The sequence below is a fragment of the Felis catus genome, chromosome C1, assembly GCF_018350175.1.
Source record: "Felis catus isolate Fca126 chromosome C1, F.catus_Fca126_mat1.0, whole genome shotgun sequence".
Classification (NCBI taxonomy): Eukaryota; Metazoa; Chordata; class Mammalia; order Carnivora; family Felidae; genus Felis; species Felis catus.
Window position 1 is genome coordinate 7,633,977 of NC_058375.1, and position 12,038 is coordinate 7,646,014.

The 12,038-nt window shown below is 62.3% G+C and overlaps 1 protein-coding gene across 5 annotated transcripts in view; it reads right to left on the reverse strand.

Annotated features, from left to right (window-relative positions):
- Window positions 1–1,528: 1,528 nt before the first annotated feature.
- The window catches only part of CASZ1 (castor zinc finger 1), a 149,073-nt gene continuing 138,563 nt past the window's right edge, over window positions 1,529–12,038 (reverse strand). For 4 of the 5 annotated variants that reach the window (XM_045035074.1, XM_045035075.1, XM_045035076.1 and 1 more), the window contains 6 exons: window positions 11,085–11,283; window positions 10,139–10,310; window positions 8,154–8,305; window positions 7,891–8,032; window positions 6,943–7,242; window positions 1,529–5,261 (listed from right to left, as the gene is read on the reverse strand). In XM_045035074.1, coding sequence (XP_044891009.1) covers window positions 4,126–5,261; window positions 6,943–7,242; window positions 7,891–8,032; window positions 8,154–8,305; window positions 10,139–10,310; window positions 11,085–11,283 — 2,101 coding nt within the window. In that variant the 3' untranslated portion in view covers window positions 1,529–4,125. The remainder of the gene's footprint in view (window positions 5,262–6,942; window positions 7,243–7,890; window positions 8,033–8,153; window positions 8,306–10,138; window positions 10,311–11,084; window positions 11,284–12,038) is intronic. The other variant, XM_023258119.2, reaches the window with a different exon arrangement.

The window sequence follows — 12,038 nt, forward strand, 5'->3', positions numbered from 1 at the left end:
CCCCTGGGCCCCAGGAGGCCCCTGAGAGGCAGCTGAAGATGGGAGTCCCTGAGAGCCTCGGTGGGCCCCTGCCCCTGCCCCAGCACCCAGAGGCGGCCCTGGGGTCACGCCATCCACTCACCCAGCTGAGGTCTGGGCTTGGCTCTGCGCCTCCCCCACCCCGGCCCCACGGGAGGGCCGCTTGGCCCACCAGGGCCTGTGAAGCTCCAATAATGGTTTTAATTTGTTGAACTTGTGTTTTATCCCATAAATTAGTCACTGTTTTATTTAACAGAATCGAGATAGCCACAAACAATAGGCGAGTTCCAACTTGAACATTTTAATAAGACAGAAAAAAGTATATATTTTCGCGTCTGTTACAAACATATTTATGTAAATAGCCTGTGGGCTGAGTTCCAGGAAGAAAGAAGAAAAGGGCCTTCTGTGCTGGGGCTGGGTTGGGAATGAGGCTTTTGTGGTGGAAACGACAGTGAGCAGGGTGCTGGGAGGGTGTGGACCCAGGTGGGGGGGGGGGCAAACCCCCCCCCCGCCCCCGCCCCCCTCCTCCCACTGGTGCCCAGCCAGGGGAGAGGGGCTCTTTAGGGCTTCACCTTCCCACCCTGCTGGTTCCCTCCTCTGGGAGGTGGGTGTGCTCATCACAGCAGCCTGACACCCGGCGAGCTGCTCAAAGTGGAAGAACTTGGATCCCACACACATCCCCGCCCCGGGGCCCTGGGATGCTTTGGCCACCTGGGAGGAGGTCAGCTCAGGGCAAGACCGGCAAGGTGGTGTAGGTGATGAGGTTTGATGGGAAAGCAGGTCACCATTTAGAAATGTCAGGGTGAACGAGGCATGAGGCCTGTGCTCTGGGCGAGGCCCGGTGGCTGTATTTGCGCCATCCACGCTTCTGGGGGAGGCCCCCCCCCCCCCACTGATGGGCCACAGGGCCGGCAGCTCAGGCCTGGGGCTGGTGGCTGCAGACCTAGGAATCGGCCCCCTCTGGCTCTGCCCCCACGTGCTCCAGGCAGGAGCCGAGCCAGCATCCGGATCGGATCCGGGTACGCGCCGTTCCCAGCCCAGGCAGGTCCCTGCAGGAAGAAGGAAGGAGCCGAAGGAGGCGGCAAAGGATGACCCTGCCAAGCGCCTGCCCGGTAGCCCCGGCTGCGGGAGGCTGGGGCTGGCCGGGGTCTGGGGCCGGGGGGGTGGGGAGCCTTTGCCCGAGGCCTGGGGCCACCAGGCCAGTCAGTTCTGCCCTCCGGCAGCCCCTGAGCCTCACTCGGGGGGCTTCAGGCAGCGCCGGGGAAGGAAGCCACCCTTCCGGAGCTCAGGACCCGAGCTCCCCACCGCCTGTCCCCGGCAACCTGGGGGAACTCGGCCCCATCCCAGGGCCAAACTGGTCTGCCCCTTTCCTGCCAGGGTTGGGGAGTGACCGACTCCCTCCCCTCGTCCCTGCCCTGGCACATGAAGCCGGGCCACGGTTGTGCTGTCCTGCGTGGCCCGATCACTGCCAGCCACTTGAGGCTGATTTTAAAAATAAAAGATACCTTGATAGATTTTTTTTTCCAGTTTTTATTGAGTGAAAATGTCAAACCTTGCATCAGTCATGCAAAAAAAAAATCAAATAAATAAAACACATATATTAAATTTCTAATAGCACTAAATTCAAGTGGAAAAATATTCAGTTCTTAATAACCAGGTGCCGAGGAGACCAGATTCAAGTAATCAGAGCACACGCTGTTCAGTTCGGTTTTCACGTTCTGCATTTTTCGTCTCAAAACCTCTCTATATATCTCTATATATCTATATATGTATATACATATAGATATATACACACACATATGTGCATACATATTATTTTATATTTATATATATACACATACATAGTTATAAAACATTAAAAAGAGCATTGGTGGATCAAGCATTGTTTTCCCCACAGAAAGAAAATAAAACAAAAATTACACATTAAAATTCAAAATGAGCTAGCAATGGCTTATAGTCCTAGTGTGCAATATGGAGTTTACAAAAGGCTAGACTTCCCACTGTCGGCATCTTCTTTTTTCTTTTTTTTTTTGTCTTTTTTTTTTTGTCTTGTTTTGTTTAATTTTGCTACATTGAAAAATGTTTTTGTGTTTTGTTTTTTGCTTTTGTTTTTTTTTCCTTTACAAAACTCCCTCCACACACCCAGCAGCTCTGTGGTAGGGCACAGAGCCTGGGCGAATGTCAGCAGCAGCGCGAGGCGCCCACAGAATTCAGGAGGCTCTGGTAGGGGACACGTTTTAGGAAACGATTTGCTCCCTGTTGAATCAGGTACGCTCCGTCTGACCACTCCTCCCTCCCTGCTCCCTCTGTCCAGTGCAGATGATCCCGGCTCTCTGGCTGTGGGCAGCCAAGAGGACACACACACACACACACACACACTCACACACACACACACACACACACACACACAAGGACAAAAAGAAAAAAAAAAGAAAACCAGTGCCCACCTCCCCACCATCAGGTGGGGCTCCCCTTGGAGATCTGTGGGGAGGAGGTTCTGGGAGACAGGCCTCCTCTAGGCTGGGCTTGGCTCTCTCCCTGCGACAGAGTCTCAGGGTCCAACCTGAGCCAGGCTGGTGGCCGGGACTGGAGACACGGGAAGCTTGGGTCGCCTGTGCTGGGTCCCTGTCGCCCTCAGAGCCCGTGGCCTGGTGTGCACCAGCCAGGCGCCCACCCCCCCAAACTGGGCTTGGTGGCCTCATCCTCTCCAGGAAGTGGGGGTGTTTTGAAAAGGGACCCAAGTCTGGGTGGGTTGCACTGGCAAAGAAGCATCCCAAACAAAATAATAAAAACTGAGGGAAAAAAAAAAAAGCCCTATAAAGCCACACGCATAACCAATAGAGAAAAACTCAAATGTTAACTACAAACTTGTATCAACAGTAATAGTCCTTTTTCTTGTTTCTACAAAATTCAAGTTAAAAGTTGGAATCACGCAGCTCCCGTCAGTGCTAGTGTAAAGACAGACAGCCTCAAACTGGTAAGGCCTCTAAAATAAATGCGAAACGAAATCCCACGTGAGCGATTGCACTCGGTCTCCAACCTCAGGGCTGGTCCGAGGCGGGCCTGTGCTCTCACGGCCCACCTGCCTTTTTTTTTCTTTTTGTTCTATGTAGAATAATAACCTTTACAGGAAAAATACTGTACAACTTTCTCGCATTTTTTTTCCCCATTTTGAATATTAAAGCCCCAAACAGTGGTATCCTTCCTGTTCCCACCACGTGGGTGGCTGAGACCCCTGCCGGGCCCAGCACGCCAGCACCTGCCGCTCTTAGGTATGGAAGCGGACACAGCCTCAGCCCTCCGTGGGCAGAGGCTGGGGCCTGGGAGTCCCGGGGCGGCCGAGACGCGCCTCTTCCAGGCCCCAGCCCTCGGGAGCAGACACCGGGGCAGGGCCCAGCGGCGGGGCCCAGCGCCCCGGCTCTGCCAATTCCGTGAGGTTTCCTCCGCGGTCCCTGCAGTGTCGCCGGCGCTGGCGCCTCTGCCCCTCCCTCCCCCGCCCCCCCGGGGCCAGGAGGGAGGGTCTTAGCTGCGTGAATGGGAGGCCCTGCCAGATGCTAGTGGGGCCCGCCTCTGGGGGTGAGGGCTGGGGGTCGCGGTGACCCCCGGCGCCCTTCCCAGTCCTGAGCAATGAGGAATCCCACCGGCGTGGTCGCGGGGCCCGGGGCCCGGCCGCGGGGAGGGGCGCGGGGGCGGTTGCCCGGGTGTCTGCGCGCCCGCCTCGCCCTCAGGGCCCCCGCTCCTCGGTCCCACCCCGGACAAGAGCACCTTCTGTTTCCCTGAAGAAGATCCCCGAAGTGCAGCCAGAGGAGGGTCGCTCGCAGCCTGTCCTTCCAGCCGCTGGCCGCGCGCCGCGGGCGGGGCGGGGGCGGCCCCGGAGCACCAGAGGGAGGCCCCCGCCTCTGTCCTGAGACGGACTCGGGGTCCGGAAGCACCGGCGGGGCCGCCCCGAGCCCGGAGCGCCTCCCCACGCCGGCACCGGGTGCGATCGCGTAGCTCTGGCGGGGGCGGGGGGGGGGGGCAGCGTTACAGATAAATAGCATCTCTTACAAAAGGAATCACAATGGCCACCACGGGAGGGGGGCGGGCGAGGCGTCCCCGACGGGCGGGCTAGGGCGACGCTGTGGCGGGCGCCGGGGCCGCCAGCTCTGGGCTCCGCGCCCCCGGCCCCGCCGCCGCCGCCGCCGCCGCCGCCGCCGCCTCGGGCAGCGACTCCTCCGAGTCGGTGCGCAGGTCCTCGTCGTCGTCCTCGTCGTCGTCGTCGTCCTCCTCGTCGTCGTCGTCGTCTTCGTCGTCGTCCTCGTCGTCGTCCGCCTCCTCCTCGGGCAGCTCCAGCTCCTCCTCCTCGTCCTCCTGCGACGACTCCCCAGCCGCCACCGGGCCGGGCGCGGGTGCAGCGGGGCCGTCGCGGGGCCCGGGGCCGTCGGGCGGGCCGGGGTCCCCGGGGTCGCCCGCATCGCCCGGCCCCAGCCCCAGGCCCGCGGAAGCGGCGGCGGCGGCGGCGGCGGCGGGCGGGAGGAAGAGCAGGGGGGCCCCGGGCTCGGTGCCCAGAGACAGCGCGCCGTCCAGGCCGACGGCGGGGCCCGGGGACGCGGCGGGTGGCTCGCCGCGCTCCTGCTTGTCGTGCTTGCGCTTGTGCGAGTCCATCTGCGACATGCCCACGACCGTGTGGCGGCAGCCCGGGTAGGTGCAGTGGAAGTGCGAGCACTTGAGCTTGTACTTGCAGTCGGGCACGGCGCAGTCGGCGCTCGAGCTGAACTGGCAGAAGCCCGCCGCGCTGATCACGTCCTGCTTGCCGTGGTGCTTGCGGTGCGCCGTCACCTTGGTGCTGTCGGTGCAGCGGAAGCGGCAGCGCAGGCAGTGGAAGTGCGTGCTGGAGCCCGAGAAGGGGCAGTCGGCGAAGTGGCAGCTGAGCGAGGCCTTGAAGCGCTTGAAGTCGTCCAGCACGAGGTTGTCCACGCGGTCATGGTGCTGCGCGTGCTTGTACATGTGCGTGCGTCCGCAGAACTTGTAGCCACAGTTCTCCCGCGTGCAGTGGTAGTGCGTGACCTTGAGCGAGAACTGGCAGGTCGGGTCCCTGCAGTCCTCGTAGAGGTCGAAGCGCCGGAAGCCCTCCAGCATCATGCCCTCGTCCAGCATTTTCCGCGAGGAGGCCGTCTTGCGCCGCTTGCCGAACGGGGACATGTCCTCGATGATCCAGAAGCGCTTTTTGGCCCCGGAGGCTGTGGGCATGGAGATGGTGTTCCCTGCGGAGGGGCCGGGGGAGGTCAGCGCGTGCAGGGGAGCCTTTCACACCCACGCAGGGTCCCCGGTTCCGCATGGTGGCCGGAGGGCAGCGCTGGGGGTCGGCTTCCCCAGACTTTGGGGGCCTCTCCCCCTCCCCCGAAGAACCAGGGAGCCCCCAGGCTTCCCCTTGCGTCATCCCCCGTCTGCAGGACGACCACACAGGCATCCGCCCCTCGTGCGGCAGAGCAAGCAACCCGGGGGATGTGGTGGCCGCTTCCTGGCCAGTTTGGGTGGGAAGTGAGGACGCATCCTGGCGCTAATTGAAGCTGAAGGGGGAATCTAGGTCGGCAGAGTGTAATTACCCAGGTTGGACGGACGCCAGGATGCCATCACGAACCCGCCTCTAATGAGGGACAGGCGGGCTCCTTCTCCCGGCCGGCTAACCAGTCTCCCCGGCTGCCCACCTGTCTGCACAGGGGACCTACCTACTTCCCGCAGGGATGCCCAGCGCCCTGGGGCTGTTTGGAGCCGTAACGCCCTGCCCTGAGGGACACCTTCCCTTTGGTGCCAGAGATTCTTTCAAGTCTTGTGGGGGTCTTCTGCCCCCAGTAAGCCAGAAGAGGGCAGCTCTTCTGAGGGACCGGGGCTGGAGCAGGGGCTCAGCGGGCAGACGGGTTCCCATCTGTGCCCTCCCAACTGGACCCAACAGCGCCCTGGACTTCGGATGGCTCATGGCCAGGGCTGCCTGGTTGAGAGTGGCCCCGCTGCTGTGGCGTGAGGGGACAGCAGCCCCTGGCACTGCGCAGGCAGCTGGGGGAGGGACAACAACCCTGGCATTCCCGGCCTCACACCCTAGGAATGAGAGAGAAACCTTCAGGGGCTGGCCCTACCCAGGGTCAAGGGTGGGTATTCTCCAGGCTTCTCCCACGTGGCTGACCTGCTCAGCCTGCCCCGAACCTGCCTAGAATATCCGGCCTCCACGGCACCACTGTGCCGCGTCGTCCATTTAGGGAACGGACCCAGTCACCCCCCACCTTGGCAGGCGAAGAGAAACCAAGGGCGGCGACGGTGTGGGGGTGCGAGGCGCAGGACAAGGGAGGGTGTGGGGCCTGGAGATCCAGGTGAGTGAGAAGTGGCTGCTTTGGGTCTGAGGGCACAGGGCTCAGTGTGGTTATGGCAGGGACAGCCTTCCACAGGTAGAATTCCAGAAGGGAGACCTTCTGCCTCTCTGGCACAGCACTGGCCTGGCACTCAGCAGAACATGAGGCAAAAATGAGTGAAGGAAGGTGCAGGGCTGCGGTGATGGCCACAGCAGAGGCGAGGGGCTGGCGGGTCCCAGCCCTGCGGGGCATCGGATATGCAGGGGTGGGAGGTGGGGTGGGAACTGGAGGCACCCCTGCCATTGAGCACTGCCTGGGGCCTGAGCCCCAGGGACTCCCTCTTCCTGCTTGGCTCCAGGGCCGGGAGGGGGTCAGGCTGGTGTCAGGGCCCTGCCTGGACCCAATGCTGAGCAGGAGTCCAGAGGAGCTGTCCTCGGGACAGAGACAGGGCTCTCTGGTTTTGGGGGGTGCTGGGCTGTGAGGGACGCAGGGTGGCCCTGTCCTCGCCCCAGCAGGTCACAGGAAAAGGTCAGGTCCCGGACCACGGCCTTGAGGGTCAGCGGAGGTGACACACACTGGCAAGAAGGCATGTGCGAGTTACCTGCAGCATCCTGAACTAGGGGGACGTCACTTTTTACTGGAGTTGCGGTGGCTGTGGCGGGCGGGAGGCGGGGCGGGCCGCCGACCGGGTGGCCCAGGCCCCGGGTGGCTCCGAGAGTGGCACTGAGCAGAGAGTATGAGAGACAGGGCGGAGAAAAGAGGCATGGGAGGGAGGGGAGGGGCGCCCGGAGCACGGCCGCTGAGAAGGATGGGGTCAGTGGCGGCTGCGGAGCCACACGGGCAGCCTCGTCGCCAGCGGCAGCAGGAGGAGGAAGAGGAGGAGGAGGAGGAGCCGGGCAGCCTGGAGAGGGTGGAGAAAAGCAGAAAAAAAAAAAAAAAAAAAAAAAAAAAAGAAAACCAAAACAAAGACAAAACAAACAAAAAAGAACCAAAATGAGAAACCCGATGGCAGAAGCAAGTATGATATGAAAACACGTGGACAGATGACGAGCAGAGAAGCGCCACGAGAGAAGAGTGGGGAAGGAGGCGGCAGGAGGAGGAGAGAACGGGAGGGGAGGCTGCGCACGGAGAGGCCGTGGTGGGCTCAGAGAGGGCCTGCGGCAGAGCCCGGCCCTGGTGCGACCCCAGTTTGGGGTCCGGGGACTGAGCTTCGGGACGACGGCAGAAGGGCCAGAAGGAGGGCCGCGTGCCCGGGACCTGGGCCCTGGCAGGTCCCCGGCCCCCCTGCCCTGGAGGACGGGCCCAGCTCCTCTCCTGGAAGCCGAAGCCAAGGGCTGAGTGCGGGCAGGAGGGGGCCTCAGTGACCTGTGTCCCCCAGACCAGCCGGCCCTACCGCACACTAAGGCTGGCTCTGTCCTCCTGTGAGGCCACGTGACCACGAACCCTAAGATGGACCCTGCGGTGCCTTGGGCCGGAAGCTCCCGGCCCCCGGTGTCTCCTCCTGGCCCGCTGCTCGCGCTGTCGCCGCGCCGCCCGGCCGTGTGCTCACCTGCCGCCGTGCTCTCGTTGCCCACGGGGGTGCTGGAGCAGCTCCGGTCCATGGTGGGCGACTCGGAGGACACGGCGCCCGGGCTGCAGCCCGTGTAATCCATGTACTCATCTGTCTCCGTGTCCATCAGGCTCGGGGGGCCCTGAAAGAAGCAGGGGCACCCTGAGGAAGCTGGGCGGGGGCCACGCCGCCCACAGGGGGGCAGGCAGGCTGTCCCTCCGGGCGGGACGCACCGACGCCTGCTGGGCACCCCGGGCGCTCACCTGGGAGGGGGGCACGCGATCGAAGTTCTTGCCCAGCATCCTCCGCATGTGCTTCCGGGCGTGGGAGGTCATCTGGTGCTTGAGGAGGAAGGAGAACTGGCAGCCCTCCCGGATGCAGTGGAAGTGGCTGTTCACCTGGTTGTACTTGCAGCCTGCGGACACAGCCCCGCCGGCCGTGAGCTTCCCCCGGCCGGCCGGTGCGCACAGCACCCACCGTGCCTCCCGGGCTCAGGGGAGTGTGGCCAACGGGCAGATGGTGTCTGGGGAGGGGACACGTGCCCCGTGGTGGCATTCCTCTGAGGAGGGCTTGTATCCACCCCACCCCGGGGGGAGGAGGTCCTAGGCTCTCCGGCTGGCCAGGGCCTGGGCCCACCCTCTCCTCCGGCCTGGCGTGGAGGCAGGTGACAGTGGCGAGGCTGGGCCCCATCCCCTGCCCCCTCTCGCTGAGAGGTCCCGGGGTTTCTGGGCGAGAGACCCTAATGACCCGTCCACCAGGTCGGCCCCCTCCCGGCAAGCCACCTGTCTCCACATCTCTGGGGAGCCCGGGTGCCTGCCCCCAGACCTGTGTGGACCTCTGCCCCGCCCCCACCCACCTCGGCTTCGCTCTGGGCTGAGAACAAACAGCGGGCAAGACTGCAACAGTGTCAGCAAAGGGCAGGTGAAGGCCTGCCCGTTGCCATGGCGCCGGGGCTGGCCAGGTGTCTTATATCATCCCCCAGCTTTGTTTGGCCCCAACTACCACCAAAAACACCCGAAGCTGAGTAAATACCGACAACTACGGAATACCCTGACCCCCGTAAACTGAGCCCAAGGACGGCACAGGCCACCAAATGTTGACATCTGTTGCCACGGTTACCAACCCTCTCCCAGGCCACGAATTCTTTTTGAATTAATACTTGAAAGAAAGGTTTGTTTCCTGTCTTTTCTGGCAGTCGCTGAGTATCTCACCCTGCCCCTGTGGAAGGGCCAGTCTGCGGCAGCCAACGGCCCCACCTCTGCTCCCCCAAGGCCCTGCTGCTATGACCACCTGAGTCACAACAGGCCTGGCCTGCGGCCCAGCTGTCTGTGCCCGGCCTGCCTAGCTGCCACCTGCCTTCCAGTTTCCAGTTTTTTCCTGGCAGATTCCTACCCCACATCTGCAGGCCTGTGAACGTGTGGCTCCATCCTGGGGCAGGTGGGTGGGGTCTGCCCCCCCCCCCAAAGGCATCCTCAGGGCAAGCTGGGGCCAGGGAGCTCCTCGGGAGGCCCCGGTCGGGTCCAGGGCTCCGGGCGGCTTCCCTGACGAGGGCCCAGCTCTCAACAGCAGACTCAGCTCCCTGGCATCTGCTTCGAAGTTCGGGGCCATCTGTGGCCTCCTTCCCAGCCCCATGGCCACCTCCTTCTGGGTCACCCCAGGTCACAGATGCTCTGGGCCGATCCACAGTGTACATGCTTGCCCTACCAGACCCCCACCGCCAAGCACGGTGCTGGCCAGAGAAGACGCTCAAAACCCTGAGCTGCCACCGCCCCCACCACCTCCCATAACAGCACAGAGCCCTGCACGCCGCTCTTCCTCGATAGGTATCTGCTGAATGCGCAAACAAACCGGGGGCCGTTCTGGAAAAGCCCTTGCAGTTAGAGCCATGGAAAGAGATCCCGGAGTGAGGAACATCAGGGGCTCCTATGTTATCCGCACTCCCTCTTGAGAGAACGGGAAAGGGCACCGAGTCCAAGGCCTGACTCTGATGACGAGGCCCCAGGCATTTTCCCCGGATGTAGGCGGAGCGCTCTGAGTCACTCACACCCCTGTTCCCGGGCTCTCCGTGTTTTGACAGTTTCCCCTGTTTGATGATGCCTGGCCTGCGACATCAGTGGCATTTTTAACACAACACAGAGTCTGACGTGCAGGGACAAGAGGTGGGTACCAGGAGAGGTGGCCGGGGCCACCAGAGCCACAACCCTGCCACCTGCTGCAAGTCTCTCCCCCCAACCGCGGCCCTCAGTACCTAGCCTGCCACACTCCTCGCGCTTGGTAAAGTACTTGAATCCGTTGGCTGCCCGCCGCTCGGCTTTCTCGTGCTTCTTTATGTGCCACGGCAACTTGGTGGTGATGTTGGTCACAAAGTAGCAGCCGGTCCGGAGGCAGTGGTAGTGTCCACGCATCCGGAACTCGCAGTGCTGCAGGGAGGGACGGGAGGGTCAGGGCCAGGCTGACCACTTCTCTGAGCTCCCACCGGCCCCACGGCTCTGGGCGTGGCAGGCCCTTTGTTCTTCCGTGCTCAAATCAGAAAACACAACTGGGTGTAGGCCTTTCGCGTGTTAAAAAGCGGTATGTCCCTTTTGGAATCTGACCAAAACATCCTACCTGGTAATCGTGCCACCCATTTCTAATTCCACACCCAGAGCAGACATCACTAATCTATCCTAGCACTCCTCTCTGGAGGCTTGGCCTTAGGCAGACATCACTAATCTGGCCTAGCACTCTTCTCTGGAATGCCCAGCTCTAGGATCAGACTCCTTCTCAAGACACTCTGCCAAACAGCCCCTACCGGTCTTGGGGTAGGCCTTTAAGGTGAACTTGATCTGCCCTTCCTTTCTGGGGCACGGACAGTTCAATCTCTAGCTGTCCAATGGGCCTATTTTAAAATTCTAGGCCTCTGGGGAAAGGGAGCATAGTTCCAGGATGGGCAGAATGATGCCAAGTGCACGGAGAGTTGGGATGAAATGACAGACGTCACCAACTGAGCACCAATCTGGACCCCTGCCCAGGGGCCTCCAGGGGCCCAGGGGCAAGACAGTGCCCTTTCCAGAGTCTGGACTAGGCCCATTCAAAACGGGCCTGAGAGACATAATGAATCCCTGCCGGGAGGAGGAGCCAACCCCGGGCCCCGTGCCTCCCTGCCCCCCACCCCGGGCCCCAGGCCCCCGCCCGCACCTGTCCCCGGGGCTGACCTGGTTGGGACAGAGACACTGAAGTGAGTAGTACGCAAACTGGTCTCGCACGTTCACCAGGTTGTTGTTGGGGTTGATGTGGTCCAGGCAGTGGGACTCAGCCTTGCCGGAGGTTTTGCAGACGTACTTGCAGTTCCCGAAGAGACAGTGGAAGTGGAACTTGTTGGCGTACTTGCAGTCCGTGGCGAGGCAAGGATCGCTGGAAGGAAACCACAGCCCAGAAGGTCATTGGCGTTCCCAGAGCCCTCCCCGCCGGCATCCTGACATTGGTCGAGTTGGGGTTCTGCTCCCTAATCCCCTGCGGTGTGGCCCAGAGGAATGGCCCCCGGGGCTGCCTTCCTGCTCAACAAGTGGCCTCGGCCAGAGGAGACTACAGATCCCAGCATGCTTTCCTGCCTTCTTTTTGGAGCTCGGCTGGTGCAGAAAGGGTTGCGGTGTGCAGCCTGCCCAGAGCATTGCATGCTGGGACACGTAGTTTCCACGGCCACACCTCAGGATTATAGATAAGGCGGCTGCAATAACCTCTTGGATGTGAAAATGAGAGATGGCGTTGCCAGCCCTGGCGGGGCGCCAGTGAGGGCCTGGCTGGCGTGGCACAGGCACTGCCCTGGGTGTGGCTGACTGACAGGGTGCAGATGGGTGGGCAGCCCTACCCGGAAGCTCTGCTCCCTCGGGGCCCTGGCCAGGGGGAGTGTGCGCCTGGTGTCAGGTCCCGCTGAGGCGCACAGCTGCCGGGGGCCCCCAGGGTCAGCTCGGGGCTCGGGGCTCCCGCCCACTCAGAGAACCTCACCAGCCGGCTGAGTGGTGGGGCTCGGGGGTGGGGGGTGGGGGGTGCTGGGCTGAGCCCCCATGCCAGCCTGCCCCGTGAGCGGCAGCCCCGCCCCACGGCCTGCCTCCTGGGCTGCAGACAGGTGTGGAGGACGCCATGCCCCGGCCTTCTGCCCTGGCTGGTGC